At 26.6% G+C, this 17,777-nt stretch overlaps 3 protein-coding genes across 7 annotated transcripts; 2 read left to right on the forward strand and 1 right to left on the reverse strand.

The window, feature by feature from the left end:
- Positions 1-1,966: 1,966 nt before the first annotated feature.
- On the forward strand, positions 1,967-9,037 carry LOC127069259 (protein BUD31 homolog). Of its 5 annotated transcripts, none has more exons than XM_051006041.1 (4): positions 1,967-2,109; positions 8,231-8,397; positions 8,501-8,623; positions 8,746-9,037. In XM_051006041.1, exons 2-4 carry the CDS (start codon positions 8,304-8,306, stop codon positions 8,961-8,963), a joined length of 435 nt encoding a protein of 144 aa, XP_050861998.1. In that variant the 5' UTR covers positions 1,967-2,109; positions 8,231-8,303; the 3' UTR covers positions 8,964-9,037. The 5 variants fall into 5 exon arrangements, 4 of the variants coding, with proteins under 4 accessions (XP_050861998.1, XP_050861999.1, XP_050861996.1 ...); XM_051006042.1 differs by lacking the exon at positions 1,967-2,109 and adding an exon at positions 7,546-8,230 and having other exon boundaries at positions 8,289-8,397; XM_051006039.1 differs by lacking the exon at positions 1,967-2,109 and adding an exon at positions 7,550-8,230 and having other exon boundaries at positions 8,299-8,397.
- Positions 9,038-13,972: 4,935 nt separating this feature from the next.
- LOC127069253 (5'-AMP-activated protein kinase subunit beta-1-like) lies at positions 13,973-15,310 on the forward strand. Its single transcript, XM_051006034.1, has 5 exons — positions 13,973-14,140; positions 14,226-14,430; positions 14,492-14,767; positions 14,840-15,070; positions 15,152-15,310. The coding sequence occupies exons 2-5, from the start codon at positions 14,242-14,244 to the stop codon at positions 15,296-15,298; spliced, it is 843 nt and encodes a 280-aa protein (XP_050861991.1). The 5' UTR covers positions 13,973-14,140; positions 14,226-14,241; the 3' UTR covers positions 15,299-15,310.
- A 344-nt stretch (positions 15,311-15,654) lies between these two features.
- LOC127069252 (pancreatic triacylglycerol lipase-like) lies at positions 15,655-17,043 on the reverse strand. Its single transcript, XM_051006033.1, has 5 exons — positions 16,814-17,043; positions 16,586-16,734; positions 16,335-16,511; positions 15,964-16,239; positions 15,655-15,893 (listed from the first exon to the last, which is right to left on the reverse strand). Exons 1-5 carry the CDS (start codon positions 17,041-17,043, stop codon positions 15,655-15,657), a joined length of 1,071 nt encoding a protein of 356 aa, XP_050861990.1.
- Between the last annotated feature and the right edge of the window lie 734 nt (positions 17,044-17,777).

Consider the following 17,777-nt stretch of genomic DNA (forward strand, 5'->3'; position numbering starts at 1 on the left):
ATAGAAACTTAATTAGAAGAAAAAGGATGAAATGCGGGAAAAAGGAAGTTGCTGAAAGGATATAAATAAGTAGTTCAATAGACAAAAAAAGGAACAAAAAAGGAAGAGCGATAGGAGAATGATGAAATAGATGAGGGAGGAAATAATAGGGCTGAAGAAAGAGATAAAATAGTAGAAGATGGAAGGAATTGTGAGGATGAAGAATGAGGAGCAGAAAAAATGGTAATAGAGATGTATATGAATGGAGATACCTGTGAGAAAATGGGAAAAATTAAAAAGTGAAGTTCAGATTATTGGAAGTGATTTAAATGTAAGGTCAGGATAGGGAAGTGGAGATTTGGGTTGGAAGAGGAGAAAAAGAGAACAAAGTCAAGGGATAAAAAATTGAACAAGGAAAAAGGTTATTGATATTTCTGAAGGAGATGAAATGAGAAATTCTAAATGAAAATATAAGAAGATGAGGAGAAGAAATATACATATATGGGGCAAAAGGGAGACTTGACAATAGACTCTTATAAGAATTGGAGAGTTGCAAAAAAATGGAAAAGTTAGTAATAGAAGACAGAGTCCTTTTAACCACTATCTATTCTATGAACGAAAGGAAATGGGGAACAAACAAACGAGGAAAAAGAACAAGGATGAAAAAGGTTAAATTGGACAGTAGAATGGATTACTCTGGTAGTAAAAAAAGGAAAAGAAGTGATGAGGAAAGAATATATAGGAAGTCTTTAATGTCAACCTTATATAAGATCTATATGGAAATGCTGGAGAAAAAGCTAGAGAGGAAGATAGGAGAAAAAAGATAATACCTGGAAACTAAATGGGTTTTAGGAAAGGTATAGGGGAAATGAACGATATGTACATGCTAAATTATTTGATAAACAGACAGGTTAGTAAGATTGATGGAAAACTAATAGCAACTTTCATAAATTTAAGGATTACTTTTGATAATGTAAATAGAAATATATTGTGGAATGCAATGGGTAAGAGAAGGATGAAAAGGACTCTGGGTAAGAGAAGGATAAGAAGGAGCAAAGGAAATATACAAGGAAATGATACCGAGGGTAAAAGTCAGAGGTAAAATGGGAGAGTTATTATGAACGAGAAAAGGAATAAAAGCTGAGCTTAATACTGTTCAATTAATAATAGTGTTCAAAAACTTTACTATTTTTTTTTTTTATTACATTATTTGATCTTATTATCATACATTAATTTAAAAGGTGTTGAAAAGATTTTACTTTCTTATCCCAGTATACTTTCTTATTTATTATAAAATATTAAACTAGGAATCATGATAGGACGCTTGATTGATATCTTTTGATGGATACGTGCATAAAAAAAGATAAAAACAAAAGATTAATAGTGTCCGAGCAATTAATCATAATTAGGAAAGAAACAGAAGATGCTTCCCTTGTATTAACTTCCTCTTATAGATTTTTGTCTTTTGTATTTTGTGTTAATAAAAATCTATTAAATAATAAAGTATGTTATTACTAAAGTAATTAATATTAATTATAAGGTTAGACCTAATATTTATTAACAATTTAATATTTGTTAATATTGATAATATTGATAAATAACGATAACTAATAATTAATATTAACGGTTTTGCAAAGAAAGTATTTCAATAAATTTCATCTGTAACCTCGAAAAATATTGGTAGCTAATCGAGACGAAATATGGTGGATGTCATAGGACGAGATAGTAAATCTGAAACATAAAATCTTAGCTTCTAGAAATTATGCATTCAGAAAATACAATTTCTTACATATGTACAGTACATTTTAATTATTAGACGCACTAGTTGGCAATTAATATGAATGATGCGAGTATGAATGATTATATAGCTATATAATAAAATAACTAGTGGATTGCACGGTTTATTTATGAAGTCAGACATGATAACAGATTGCAAAATAACAAAACATAGTCATAGATGCTCTGGCAAGAATTAACATCATTGATACAGTAATCATCGTTATTGATATACACATATGTTTACTCTGTTAACAAGCAAATATCCAACGACACACGGCACTTTATACCGGAGTCCAATATTGAATGAAGTGTTTCACAAAATCCAATATCATCAAACCCTTGGTAACTCAGGTAAGGCTATCATTATTGTCTATTCGTTATTCATTGAATAAACAATATTGCTTTCTAATTAAAAAATTGTTATAACTTTCATATCTTGATAACAACGCTTTCTATGAAATAACTGCAATCGTACTACATCTTGCCCTCAAAACATAAAAAATTTTATTCGAAATGTTTATTTAAAGCATAATCTTCTAAATAAATTATGATTAATTTTATATATAAATAAAATACTTTTTTATATTTGTCAAATTTTATTTTACATACTTTTTAAAAGAAAATCAAAAGCTCTTGTTATTTATAATACCAAGAAGCAATAATCCATGTATCCTCTTAATCTTAGGAGGATACCTTTGTACCCACACATAAAGTATTTTTGGGAGTAAACACTTTTAAATTACTGTATAATATTGTATATTATTGTGTTAACGACGACCTTTCTGTTTTAGTTACTCTAGAAAAAGATATCCTTTTGTCATTACGTATTATAGTCTCAGCAAACTTATATAGTAGTTTAAGCAAATTTAAAAAATTAATTCAAGCAAACTTATATAGTAGCAATGTAAATATCAGATTAATTACTATTTGTCGAAAATTGAATTCTTTTTAAAACAAAACGCACTCACTCGTATTGAACATACAAATAGTCATAAATATTGAAGTATATCATAAATATGCTATATCCGAATTTCGTTCATTTTCTTATCTTATTACCGTTTTGTTTTACTTCGAAGTAGTTATGGAAAGACAGCACTGTCATACTTTTTTTTTAAAGAAGGGTTCATTCTTTTTGTACATATACATGTCTATTCTTCATAAGTTTACAATACATGACGAGCTCCACTATCGATAAAGTTGACCTCATGGTCTAATTGCCCTACCCGTTGGTCCTTTCTAAGCATGTGTTCTATTCCGCTATCGAGTAGCGATTTAGAAGTAACAGACCTTATTACATATGTCTTTCAAAATTAAAAGTAGAAGGGGTATCTTCTCTTGTTTAATTATTGGGAACAACAATTTGTTTCTATAATTACTTGCAATTTAATGTGCAATTTATCTTGAAAAATTCGATACTATAGAAAAAATCTATAAAAAAAATATATTTTGAAGTTATGTTCTATAGATACTATTTTTATATTATTTTCATTTATTGATGTCTTAAAATTGTATCTTGAAAACAACTTACTTAATTTATACCTTCCTCATAACGTTACATTTTTTCACTATAAATAATCTGTTTCCAATAAGTGGGAATTGTGTCAAAATGAAGATAAATTTTTGTTTAATGAATACGATCATCCTTTGCTAATATATAACTTAAATACACAAATTTAGATATGCGAATTTAAATTAATTTTCTTGTGATTTTACCCTTACATTAAGTTAATACTTCATTGTTATTTAGTAGATGCATTTCAAATTATATACTTCATATCATAGTTTTTTTATACGTTTTTTAAATGTTTAACGCATATTATTTATAAATATAACTATTATTTTCTGGTTATTTAAATAGAGATAAAACTATAATTATAGTGTACACAGTATATGAAATTAATAGATGTAATTTTCGTGTCGTTTCAGTAATTAACCGTATAATTTAAAAAAGATGGATAAAAACAATTAATTATTAACTCATAGTCAAAGATTTTTTTTTTAATTTAGCGCATTATTTTTCAGAAGTATCTTCTTATCGTCACACGAAATATTTTTAGAAATAAGAAGTTTTACATTATTTGTGTATTATGCATTGTACTAAAGATGACCTTTCTGATTCAATTAAGGCTGTTCATCACTTCTAGTTTTATAATGGTTTACGCCAGCAATGAGTTTACGTAATTTTTGACCGATTTTAATGAATAAAGTCTCATTTTAAAGATAAAGGTTTAATCTAGGATTTCTAATTTTTGAATGTTTAAAAAAGTTTTATATTTGTGAATAAACTATTCTCGAAAAAATACCAATTTTTAATACCAATTTTTAATTTTTCTCAAAGAAGATAAAGCTTTTTCAAAAATTCGAGAAATAGGAATCTTAGATTAAACCTTCGTTTTTAAAATTTCCTTATTCACAAAAATCGGTCAAGAATTATTAAATTAATAAAACCAGCAGAAAAAAACAGCCTTAACCATATATCTTTACGCGCGCACGTGTGGGTATTATTGGTGACTAGTTGTTAATTACATTCTAGCGGTTTTGTACATACGAGTCTTGTAGTTTTTGCAGATTATATATCAAACCTGATAGATTTAAAAATGAGAAAAAAATAGAAATCCGCATATCACATGCGAATATAAAGACTGAAATATATATATATATATTTACTTCGAATCTTTTAAGCATATATAAATTATTACATTTATTAAATAGTTTTTGTAAGAATTAACAGAAATAATAAAATTAGTTTTTAATATATCAATAATCTTTATTAAAATCTTCATTTTTACAACGTATGATACATTACTAATATAACAAATTATATTGATTTCTATATTAGTTAACGGATTATATTCAATAATACGATCATATATGATGACGAGGCAATAAGTAGTTAAAAAATACATTTTTAGCACACTCGAATTCAACTTTTACATCTACAGTACTACTTTTAACTGCTTCGTTTTGATGCGAGCAATCGATTACCGCGATACGATTCGTATTCTTCAAATTTTTGATTTTCAATAACGATAAAAGAGTCGACGAAAAAAGAATTATAATAGAATTTAAAAAATTTAGCGTATCTCGTATAAAATACTAATTTGATTCATATAGAAATTTAAATTGAGTTTATAGTATGAGTAGAACTTGGAATTTTAAATATATCTTTATATCGTGTAAATCGCAATGGATTGAATTTTGTATAATTCTTTAATAAATGATTTCTTTTATCAGTTCGAAATGTTAACTATCTTCTTGAAGAATTTGTAAATATCGTAAATATTATTCTTCATTGTATTTTAATCAATTCGATTTACAGATCGTTGATTTTATTCGATGCGGTGAAAAGCACATTTTTATCTTTGACTCTTAATATGAGCTTGTATCGCGTATTAAATATAATGTGTTTATAATCTTCAAAAAATTCCATCAGCATGCTCATCGGTATGCGATAGTTGAACGTGATAACCAAATTCATCTTATCAGAATCTCATGTCGCTTTTTTCGATTCCTTATTTTTGATTGTTTACAACAAGTGACAGATAATTTTTTAACGTCGTCGTTATATCAACATTTTTATTATGATTGACTTTAATACAATTTATCTCGTATCTCATTAAACATCGAAACAATGTCATTGTTATTCAAATAAGCTTTATCTTCCACGACACCGGACGAAGTTGACTTTGATTTACACTAATTTAAATGCTTCCACACTATTATAAATCAATATTTCCCTACGTGTAATCTCATTGTTACTTCTTTTTCGCTAAAATCCATGAGACTTCCATTTTGATCGATTACGCTCAAAATGAATCAATCTATGACTTTGATAAATAACGATCGGAAGATAAATAATGTTCGAAGGCGTTTCGAATATCTTACTTCTTGGTTCGACGTTTGGAAAAAATTCGTGAATGATATGCTTAATTTTACCATTGTTATAAGAACCGGAAATAATAACTTCATTTGATACTTGTTATACTTATAATATTTGATACTTATAATAATTTTCACTGAAATATCGGATTCGTACTATCTACTGGCTTAGAGTATTCTTCTGTTCGAAAATCGAAGTTTTAATGAAGTCTATAGAATACTTACATCTTGTTTCACTTTTTAATGTATTATTGTTAGTTCCTAAAACTACAACATCCTCAGGATTTTTGTTTGGTTCTCGAGATAGATTATCTTGCAAGTAGTTACTTATACTCGAAAAATCATAAGAACTTTTTAGTATAATCTTTCTATCCTTATCAAAATATTATTTGTATTGTTCATTCGATCGATATTTGGAATTACGTGAAACATTTGAAAAGCGATTGATCTTAATTCACAATTTCCATTGCCGAGATCCAATGACAGGATACGAAAAAAGTATATTATAAAAAAAGAAAAAAAAAAGGAAAAAAAGAACGAAGAGAAATCTAGTCTATACGGCCACACGGAGAATATTCGCTCGAAAAAAGGAAACGTTATTACAAACCTTTCGTTGACACCGAAATTGGAAACTTCGATCGCAGAAATCGAAATGAGATATCGGAAATATTATAAATGTGCTTCAACATCAAGAAAATTATTTCGAAAATATATAACTTTAATAATATTTCAATGATAATAATATCATAAACGAAAGTTATAATTAATAAACATAATGAATTATTTTTATTGTAATGAAATACAATTTAGGGCTTTTAATAGCAAAATTAACAAATATAGATCTCGACTATCCAAGCCTGTAAAAAAAACGAAGAAAGAAGAAAGTTTTGATATATTAAAATCAGGTGATATACAAGAGTAACATTAATTAGTTTTTTATCTATGGTAATATCTATATTACTTAGAACATTAATATACATATATACAAAGTCTATAGCTGTCATACAAATTCACTACTTTAACTTTTATTCCTGGAATTGTAAAGTATAAGAATGCAAACATTCTTAATTGCTTGATCTATCAGGTATAATTAACTAATATAACTATATAAGTTAAAATCAATTATTATTTCAATGAACTATGTAGAACTTATAACATAAATAATATATATAGTTTTCAAGGTAAAAGAAGAGATAAACAAGTTATTGCTAGAATAATGGATTTAATTTTAATGATCTTAGATATGACAAAACAAGATGTATAACAACTTGTAAAGAAAAAATTAAAATTTGTTGACATAAAATTTAATAAGAAAGAGTAAATATATATTATTATATTAAAAGTAATATATATTAAAATAATATATATTAATAATAAGAATATGTTAAAAGTAAATATATATATTAAGATAAAAAAAGATAAATTGCTCTTTAATTCAACATATCCATAAACTAAAGTAGATAAAAAATTCGTTCACAAATGATGTTATATGAATATTATATTTTTAATGTAAAAGTATTATTTTGCAAGGATTGTAACATAGATAAATTAATAGATGTTATTAATGTAAGTAGAATATATATCTATTATGTCTTTATGTATATAATAAAATAAATTAAATACCAACAGAAGAGATAGATGGAATTGCAAAATAATTAAATAGTATTGTGGTGAAATGAATAATTATTAAAACTTTTTAGCCGATTTTTATTGATATTTTTCTAATTTTATTAACTTATTATATACATGCATTCTTCCTTTTGAATAATATGATGTTAAGTTTTGGTTTCTTGAAAATTATTGTTTGAAAATTCTGGGACTAAATTTATCTCATAAAAATGTAAACAAACAAGTTAGAGTAGAAACACTTGATTTTAAAGACGCACTAATTCCGAAGAAATGTCACAATTTTATTCATTATACGCTCACTCAACAATTCTAACATATTCTCATTCAAATATATCTTTGGTTTTATGTAGAAAATATCTTATTATATTTATATATATTTGAAATAAAATATAATATATTTAAAAAATTAAATATATTTCTAAATATATTTAAAAAAAAATATATATATTTGTTTGCAAGCATCAGGTATTCATCATAAATACTAAGGTAACAGTATATTATACACAACAAAAGATATTATATGTACTAATATTTACCAATAGACACATATTAAACAGATATTATTTTTAATTAATAATACAATAAAAATAAATTAACCATTTTCAAACATGTATATATGATAATATTTATATATTATAAATATAATCAATAAAAGGCAATCACCTTACAACCTTACACCGTACACTTTACAATCACCTATCGGCATGCTGGACAAATTTCTGCCTTTGAATGTGAATGGCGTATATACAGAAATGGCGTATGATGGAGATATTACTTTCTTTCGACCAAGTTCTTTTCATCTATCTTACGTTATTTCTACGGTCCTCGTTACATGATAAAAGAAAAAGAAAAGTCTCTATAAAGTATTAATATGGATTATTAACAATAAACAATCGATCGAAAAACATTCTTCTCTGTAATTTAGACGTCAATTGATACTTTGGTTAATCATCTATATTTATAGGTAGGAGTATCACATAAACATTGGACTCGTTTAAAATCATAAGCAATACAATATTCAGTGATTCGTAGACAAGATGCCAAAGGTACGAAGAAGTAAAAAATCTCCACCTGATGGTTGGGAATTAATTGAACCTACGTTAGAAGAACTGGAACAAAAGATGCGCGAAGGTAAATAAACTACGATAAATATGAAGGTTAGATATTTTCCAATCGATTCTTCTATTGTACATTTTTGTGTAGTGAAAAAGTACTTTGTTTATTTTCCTTACAGCCGAAACAGAGCCACACGAAGGTAAACGTAAACAGGAATCTTTATGGCCGATATTTAAAATTCATCATCAAAAATCACGATATATATATGATTTATTTTATAGACGAAAAGCTATAAGTCGTGGTAAGTTTTCCTTGATTTTGATTATTATTTATAATTATTCAATATCTACATTTTTTATTCCCTTAAAAAATATTACCATTTACACAGTCATATAATTCGTTGTAATGTTATATTACTTTCAGAATTGTATGATTATTGTCTGAATGAAAACATAGCAGACAAAAATCTTATAGCAAAATGGAAAAAAGTTGGATATGAAAACTTATGTTGTTTGCGTTGTATACAAACACGAGATACTAATTTTGGTACGAATTGTATTTGTCGTGTACCAAAAGGAAAATTAGAAGAAGGTAGAATAGTAGAATGTATACATTGTGGTTGCAGAGGATGTTCTGGTTGATATGTACCTTTATTGATTAAGATATTATAAGATATTATAAGAATTATCATAATAATAATATCGATCACTTATTACCTTGTACCTGTTAATTTATACTACTCTTTTATTTCTTATAATTAAGTTATATTTTCTTATATATGATGTCTCTGTTATTTCATTGTAGCATCAATGGTTAAAAATAATAGTAAAAATTAACAATGAAGAAAATAGTAATGAAATTGAAATAATTTCATTGCTTGTTTTAAACAGTGCGTCGAGGATGCTTAAAATTCTATCGACGAATTTCTAATGCTGAATGCATCCACCAATTATTGGTCCATGTCAGATTTGTATTTCTTTTCATACAAGTGTAAAATTCATATTGATTGGTCAGTTTCAGTAAGTGTATTAACACAGTGGCGCAATACTAATTAACAAATTATTGGTACTTTATGATAATTTTAATAATTATTTAAATAATTATAATTTAAATCCTACAAGAATATTTGCAAGTATTATTACAAAAAAAATGTTATTGTACTCTTCAAAATCTATGGCTTAGCGATGATTTTACGTTGAAACAATTATATTGAGATTAATAATGGGATTATGTCGTTAGTATATATAATGAATGTGCTTTCAGTGATAAAACATGAAGGACGATTGATTTTTTTCCAAATAGTCTAAAATCTTATAAATCGTGCACGATCATATTTAAATTAAATATTAGACTAAAGGATGAATTAGAATACATTTCTATAAAACGTTAAAATCAAGATATCTCGCACAACATAACCTAAAAATAGGGTATGTAATATTATTGAAAATAAAAATGATTTAATTGATAAAATTAAATCTATTTACCAAGTCGTTCGAAGGTAAAGGATAGATGACGAAATTTCAAGAAAAAATTGAAAAGTATTATTTAAAGACCCCAATGAGAGAGGTAAAAAATCGGGATTCGATGGTGTCAATATCAAATAGGACAATAATGAAAAAGAAATTAAAATCATGTTGAAAAGAACAAATTTCTTGCAATTATATGATTTATACATTAACAAAATTTATTTTACTGAAAAAATAATTTAAAAGGTATTTTATAAATATTTGCATGATATTTAAGATAAAATTTTGTTAAGAAAATCTGAACAAAATGCAGTTTTACTAAAAAGAATCTGATTTGGATGATCGAATTTACATATATTCAATAATGTATGCATGCATGTAGACATTTATTTGTAGAGAGAGAACAATATTTTTCGAGAAAAATGTTCTTTGTGTATTAGCATTCAAATTTGCAATTAATATTTAATTCTGTATTTGGTATTATATTATATATGATACTGTTCTATAATCCTTATTTCATAGATATATACAGTGATTATATATAATAGAGATCGAATCAGAATTTGTATTTCCTGTCTACTTCCAATATTTTTCTTCTTTCTAATTTGTCATTTTTATATATATTATGGTTATATTAAGGTGTTTAGACTGTAATCAAGAATCGTTCAAACATTTGTTATAATTAAAATATTTGTATTATTTGTATGTATACTAAAATAATAAATAGTAAATTTTTATTGTAATAACTTTTGAATCTAGAAGTTTAGGATATAAGTATCTTGGTACTTTTTTGTAGAAATTAAAAAATTGCATCATCTAATCTAATCAAAACTATAAGGTTGTATTTAGAAAAAGATGTGATTATATTTTCTAGGTGCATTAATACATAAAATTGTAAAAATTTATTTCCAGATTATATCATTTAATCTCAACTTATAGCGTTTTTATCTATCCATACCATTTGGAAGGTACATTGTTCTAATAATGTAGGATATCCTATATATATAAGTATTTAAATTCTGGTATATCTAGTCCAGACTTTCATAACTTACTACAGAGCATAAAGTTATGTGGGGAAGTTAAGTATACCCAATACAAGATCCTTTTATTTAATTAAAGATTAGTGCGTGGAAATCTCATACATTGTAACTTTTTCTTATCAATTTTTTAAAACTTAATTTTTCTTGATGTGAACAAATTTCAAGATATTAGAATTAAGAGATGATAATATAGTATATAAATTGAGTAAACATAACGTAATTAAATTAAATATTTCATCTTTATTCACATCAATCTTCATGGATTTATATTCTAAGAAAGAAATTACTTATTTGATTTTTTTTGATATTTGATTATTATTATGATAATTAAAATAAGATACAAATATTTTTGACTGTAAATTGTCTAAATAACGACTAAATACTGCATCAATTGTAATAATTGACATGGTTATAGATTTATTCCTACTAGTATTTAATTTTAAATTGAATTGTTTCTCTAAAAACATGATCTATGGTCAGGTTTCCTTCGAATCCAATTAATATTGAAATTACCATTGAGAATCATTAGTAATTAGTTCAAATCTTTTCTCTACAATTTTATAACCTCATTAGTGCATGATATTAATAATAAATGAATAATCTAATAAATAATAAATAAATAAATGATAAAAGATCTCATCAAAATTTTTGTTTGAAGATATATATAGATAACGACCATGAAAATTGTTTGTTTATTTTCCAGTCTACATTCGGCTCCACAAAAGTCACAAATTCCTGTAGAATAGATATCTATTATATTAATCTGTTTTGGATGTAACTTCATCTTATGAATCACAATGATTGTCATGTCATTTGCATTTTGTGCATTATTTCTATGATTCTTGTATTTGAATGTTAAAATTGTGCAACACAATAAAAATTGCAAATATTTATTTTTATTTCATTCTAATAAAAATTACGAATATCTATTCTTATATTATTTTTTAGCCATGTAATTGATAATCTCTAATAAGCAAAAAGTCAGATTATAGCATCATCGATGTCCACAGAATGAGCCTGTTTGATTTGATAATTAAATGAGCAAAACAAACGTAGACAATTGAAAAAAGTAAAGGAAGAGTAAAAATAAATGTATATATATATATACAACGGAATACAGTCACTGTAAAAAACATAATTTTTTCAAATATGGATTTAAAAGATATTATTACACATACACCGATTATTCTTTATTCTCAATGTTTGTACATTTGTATATGTTTCTTTGGCAATATACATTAGTTAACAAATGTACACATTACGTCGACACTTATTTAATGTTATATTTAATTTTTTTTTAATTTAATAAAAAGCTGAATTTTTTCAACTTATCTTCGCGCTATTTACTGTATTTAAAATTTCATTTATTTCATTTTAAAAACAAAATCTTTTAAAGGAAATGAAAATTTTAACGTTTCTTTTAGTAATTCCCGATAATTCATATCTATTCTATTAACAGCGTTTTTTGCTCATGTATAACGTTTGCGAATCTTTCTTTTGTTGTTACTTTATACAAGCTAACCATCGTCTATACAGAACTATATTCGTATAAAAGAAGTGATGAATATACATTATTAATTAATTGTAAAATTGTAATTAAATATGATACGGTACTCTTTCAATCAATATATATCGTAATATTTATTTTTTTTTATTTTTGTAAAAAGTAAATCAATGTAACGGAAAGCGTATATATTTTTAATTGCCAATATTCCACATTCATTGTCCATATTCACGTTCAAAAATATCGCGTTAGAAATATATGTACATTTTCACCATTTGAATCGTTTGCACACGTAATGTTGGACAAGTCCGTAGAATAGAACACCAGTACGAATATGGGCACGCGTAATGTATCGAGGTAGAGAGAGTAAGAGCGTTCTCCTCTGTCTCTATTCTCGGCTTTTTGGTGGTGGAAACATTTCATTTTCTGTTCTGCCAAACCAAATTTACTTTACGGCGGTTAAAAAAATTTCGCTTCAATAAATTTCTACGATAAGACGCGATGTTACGCAAAATAGAGAGGTACAAAAAGAGATAATGTTTTTATTAAAATGTCATTGGCATATTGACGGTTAATTGATAATCATTCGTTAGATATCGTCAGTTTTACGATATAAAGACGAATTCATGAGTATAATTATAATTAATTTCATTAATCGAGTTGTTTATTACTTCACAGTTCAATAAATATTTTCGTTATTTCTATTTAATAAGTAATTGGGATAATAAACGAAATAAAGATATCATTCTATGGAGTAATTAGTCAATGATTGAAACTACCCGATATATTCGTAATTTAGCTAGTTTCATTAAATATTTTATCTTATAAAAAAATATTTTTAATTTTTTTTTTTATTAAATATCGAGTTTATTCAAAGGACTATAAATGATATATTTTGTCGATGCAACTTCGGTGTATATAGGATAACAGACAAACTATAGTTTAAAACTTATATCCTAGATGAACATAATATTGTGTTCAATAAATCTCAATTAAGATATATACATAGTTATAGAAACATCTCCTAAACCATTAAATACGAAGATTATGATATATTCCAGGAATTTGTATAACTCTAATAGCTTAGATTCAAATATATTAATATATTCAAAAATATTAATATTATATAACAGTTGTCTGTTGTGTTTGCATAAATGACGAGGCTGATTCGTCGATTGTTATAAATAAGGCATTTCGTTATAAATAATGACATTCTTCATAATTTTTATTTCAAGTTATTGCTCACAAGGCACTTATTTGATTGATAATAAAAAAAATATTCTAGGTAACTTTATTTCGTTTCTACTTTATCGATCGACGCTTTATGTTCTGTTATGTCAATATTATACAATTATTATAAATATAAAGTATTTATTAATAAATTTTTCATTATAATATTGAAATATGTGTGTGAGAAGTATGGATATTATATATTTATGATCCTCATTTTACAATTCAAACATTCATTATCGATAAGATGTTTAATATGTTTGAATTATAAACACAACATATTAAAAATATGAAATATTAATAATGTCAGATTGGTGCAATGTCAATTAATATTAATCTCATCGTAAAACTTATGTAAAACTAGATGATGAAAGAATTGAATTCGTATTTCCCGCCTACTATCTGTATCAAAAACATCAGGTCTACTAATATGTCTACTCGCATATTACTCGAATTATTTTTCCTTGGGTTTTGTTGCTTATATATTTTTTAGTTTTCAGTAGTTTACGTCGTAAATTTCAATCATATGAAAAATAAATTATCAGGATCCATCAGTGTTGTTTTATTTGCTTTATTAGGTAAAACAGAAGAAAAATTTCATTCCCACATGATTATTTTTTATGATAAAATAACATATTCAAAGTGTTATTTCTCTACTTATAGATGTTGTTGCACAATAATGGGAAATGCTGGAAGTAATCAAACAGTCAGTCATAGCCATACTTCAGGTAGAGATCATCGTCACGGTAAAGAACATGCACCACCTTCTCCAGGAAAGGAAAGCCAAGCATTTGTCTTTGACAAAAAGTCGAATCAAAAGCTAATCTTCCAATCGTCTCATGAAGAAGAAGAGCCTTATTATACAAAAGTATTTAACAATCTATATAAATTTCTTGTGACAATAGATATATATTTTCTTTTTTATATAGATAAATCAACGGGATGGAGATAATTTTACTGGTCTACGTCCTAGATCAAATACAGTGTCTGAAGGAACAAAAGTTACTGATAGCAAAGTATTGCCTACAGTTTTTAAGTGGGAAGGTGGTGGAAAACAAGCATATATTAGTGGGACATTCACAGGATGGAAAACACTGCCTATGGTAAAGAGTCATGGTGATTTTGTTACTATTATTGACTTGCCAGAAGGAGAACATCAATATAAATTCTATGTTGATGGAGAATGGAGGCATGACCCTGGTTTGGTAAGGTATAGATCTATTAATCAATTTAAACGTATTGATACTGTAAGAATAATGATTAAATCGTCTGTTTAGAAAATAGTTGATAATGGTATGGGTTCTAAGAATAACTTAGTATCTGTAAAGAAATCAGACTTTGAAGTTTTTCAAGCTCTTGCTAAAGATAGCGAAGGTGTTTCTAATAGTGTTCAAACTGAATATGGTCAAGAAATACCACCTCATAAACCATGGGAGAAGATAATTGGACCGCCAATCTTACCACCACATTTATTGCAAGTTATTCTTAATAAAGATACACCGTTATCTGTGAGTAACTATAAAAAAATTATTTCGTATTAATGTTTAGGATTATAGAATATACATATTGATTATAAAGTATTTTTTCAGTGTGAACCAACTCTTTTACCAGAACCAAATCATGTGATGTTGAATCATCTGTATGCTTTGAGTATTAAAGATAGTGTTATGGTGTTATCAGCCACGCATCGCTATCGAAAAAAATATGTAACTACTTTATTATATAAACCAATTTAATGATTTACATCATTCCTACATGTGTGATACTTAATCATTTTGGAATAATATCATTATATGAATAATGAATTGCACTCACTATTTAAATAGCAGAAACTGTAGGTAAGCTGAATTATAAATGACAAAAGTTGTTTAATTGTAAAATAATATAATTACTATTTATTAAAGCAAATCAAGTATTTTATAAATTTTTTAGAATTGTGAGGAATATAATGCTATATTGTATATTATCTGTAATTAAGCAAAGAAGAGAAGCAAATTTTGATTACTGATTATTATTGAATGAACTTTATCACTTGACATATTAACTAAGGAGTTATAAGAATTGCTGTTTCTTATTATGTCAAAATTAGAATTTAAATATCATTGTTGGTTATTTCTGATAGATACGCATAAGGTGGTTCAGATCGTGTTCTAAGAAAATAAGATCCACTAGCAGATTTATCTACATGTTCTCCCATTAAAACTATCCCAGAATCAATGCAATCACCATTTATATAACTATCCCAATTTTCACATTTTACTGCAGGAAGTCCAGTTTTGGAATTAATACTTTCTGTAAAGTACACGTAGGATCGTCCGTGACTGCAAGCTTCTAAAATAGAAAAGATGCAAATGTGTTATTTTGAAATCTTTCGATGCTAGTTTCGTGAAGTATTACTTACCCATGACTTCTGGGATACAGCAACAACCAGGTTGAACAGCTGTTCCTGCGTTTGGATAAAAGTCAACTTTACCTAGAGATTGAAGATAACCTAGAATACCACCACAAGAATGAATAACGTCAACGAATATTGCATCGGTTAAATCCAAACGAGTCTTATCAGAAGCAAGCATGTGGAATCCAGGCAAAGCTGGATCTAATCCAGTAATTCTGCCTAATTTACCAGAAGTTATTGCATCTCCAGCATTACCAGCTACGTGTGCACCCAGAGAATGACCTAAGATATATTTAACAATGTAGAAAAATGTACATTATACAACTTTTTCAATTATGTATGGTTTACTTTTGCTTTAAAATTAGTATAAGATATACCAAGGAAATGTATGTCTTCAGCAGTTAAATCAGTTTCTGTGACTAAAAAGTCAATGAAATTAGCAGCATCCTTTCCTACACGAACAGTATTTTGCATAGGACCAAGATAAAAAGTACTTGCAGCTAAAGGTTCCCAGTCAACGAGAATGATATTGTAATCATCGTGTTGCAAGTAGGCTATACAATAATCAAAATGGAATTTGTTCGATTACAGATATATGGATACAATTTTGTAATCGTATATTGACTACCTTCTTTCATGTTCCTGAGACCAGAGCTCATAGAACTGGACTTCCATCCATGTGTTATGAACTTTGTTTTTCGTGATGCTTTAAAATTAGAATCGAAAAGTCCTGCAGTATCATTAATCACAAGTCTTGTGCCATTCTCTGGACCAGACCTTTAATTATATTTCACAATATACAAAGAAGATCATAATAATTTATTGTGTACGATAAATAAGTATATAATAAGCATACCGTGTGTAAAGGATATAAGAAATCTTTTCATTATCAAGAATACCTCTTATGCTATCTTCATACTTTAATATTGCTACTTGAGGTAAACCATTTCCATCCGGCATAAATATCCAATCTTCTCCATATCCATCGTATCTTTCACGCAAACCACTTTCCCATTGTTCAGAAATAACAAAGTCATAAAATAATATAAAAATAAATGTCTCTATCATTAAATTTAATAAAAACATTTTAATTTATTAAAAATTTAACTTTATGTGTTATAAATATAATTATCTGTGCAGAAGAAAGAATTCGGATACCTTAAGGTCAGAAGACTAGTCTTGTATAAATCCTTATTTATATTGTCAGTGTAATGTTAATATACTTTTTCCTGGCCCACTTTCTTCTTGGTTTTATCTCTAACACCGTATCATGCAAGCGGAAATACTATCAAGTAGTTTATTAACAATTCTTTAGGCATTTTAATCACAAACGAAAGAATACAGGTTTCAGACTGATTTCTGATTTCTCTCTCTCTCTCTCTCTCTCTCTCTCTATATATACACACACACACACACACACACACACACACACACACACAGAATACATATATATATATATATATAATATGTGTCTACCAGTTTTTCGAGATTATTTAACAGCTGGTATCATTAGAGAATATGAATAGAAAAGAAGGTGATATTCTTGAAGAATAATCTCTTCCTGAATAATTAAAAATTTGATACACATACGTTAAATACAATGATAAATTGCAAACGATATAAGAATGATACGAATGATGTTGCTTTGTATATATATTGAATATATTTTATCAGATGGTGTGTGTGTGTGTGTGTGCGCGCATCGTGCGTGCGTGTATATATATCTGTATAAAATATACTTTAATTCTCTTTATACCTTTTTTATTAAATACACATTTCGTTACAATTTAAAAGCATTTCGATAACAGTTATAAATATGT

The sequence above is a fragment of the Vespula vulgaris genome, chromosome 15 (assembly GCF_905475345.1).
Source record: "Vespula vulgaris chromosome 15, iyVesVulg1.1, whole genome shotgun sequence".
Lineage (NCBI taxonomy): Eukaryota > Metazoa > Arthropoda > Insecta > Hymenoptera > Vespidae > Vespula > Vespula vulgaris.

Coding starts and splice junctions, on each gene's coding strand:
- LOC127069259 (XM_051006041.1), top strand. CDS start 8,304: ATGCCAAAGGTACGAAGAAGTAAAAAATCTCCACCTGATGGTTGGGAA. Junction 8,398..8,500: donor GGAACAAAAGATGCGCGAAG/GTAAATAAACTA, acceptor TTTTCCTTACAG/CCGAAACAGAGCCACACGAA. Junction 8,624..8,745: donor ACGAAAAGCTATAAGTCGTG/GTAAGTTTTCCT, acceptor TATTACTTTCAG/AATTGTATGATTATTGTCTG.
- LOC127069253 (XM_051006034.1), top strand. CDS start 14,242: ATGGGAAATGCTGGAAGTAATCAAACAGTCAGTCATAGCCATACTTCA. Junction 14,768..14,839: donor GGAGGCATGACCCTGGTTTG/GTAAGGTATAGA, acceptor TCGTCTGTTTAG/AAAATAGTTGATAATGGTAT. Junction 15,071..15,151: donor ATAAAGATACACCGTTATCT/GTGAGTAACTAT, acceptor GTATTTTTTCAG/TGTGAACCAACTCTTTTACC.
- LOC127069252 (XM_051006033.1), bottom strand. CDS start 17,043: ATGTTTTTATTAAATTTAATGATAGAGACATTTATTTTTATATTATTT. Junction 16,735..16,813: donor TCTTATATCCTTTACACACG/GTATGCTTATTA, acceptor ATATAATTAAAG/GTCTGGTCCAGAGAATGGCA. Junction 16,240..16,334: donor TGAAGACATACATTTCCTTG/GTATATCTTATA, acceptor AATATATCTTAG/GTCATTCTCTGGGTGCACAC.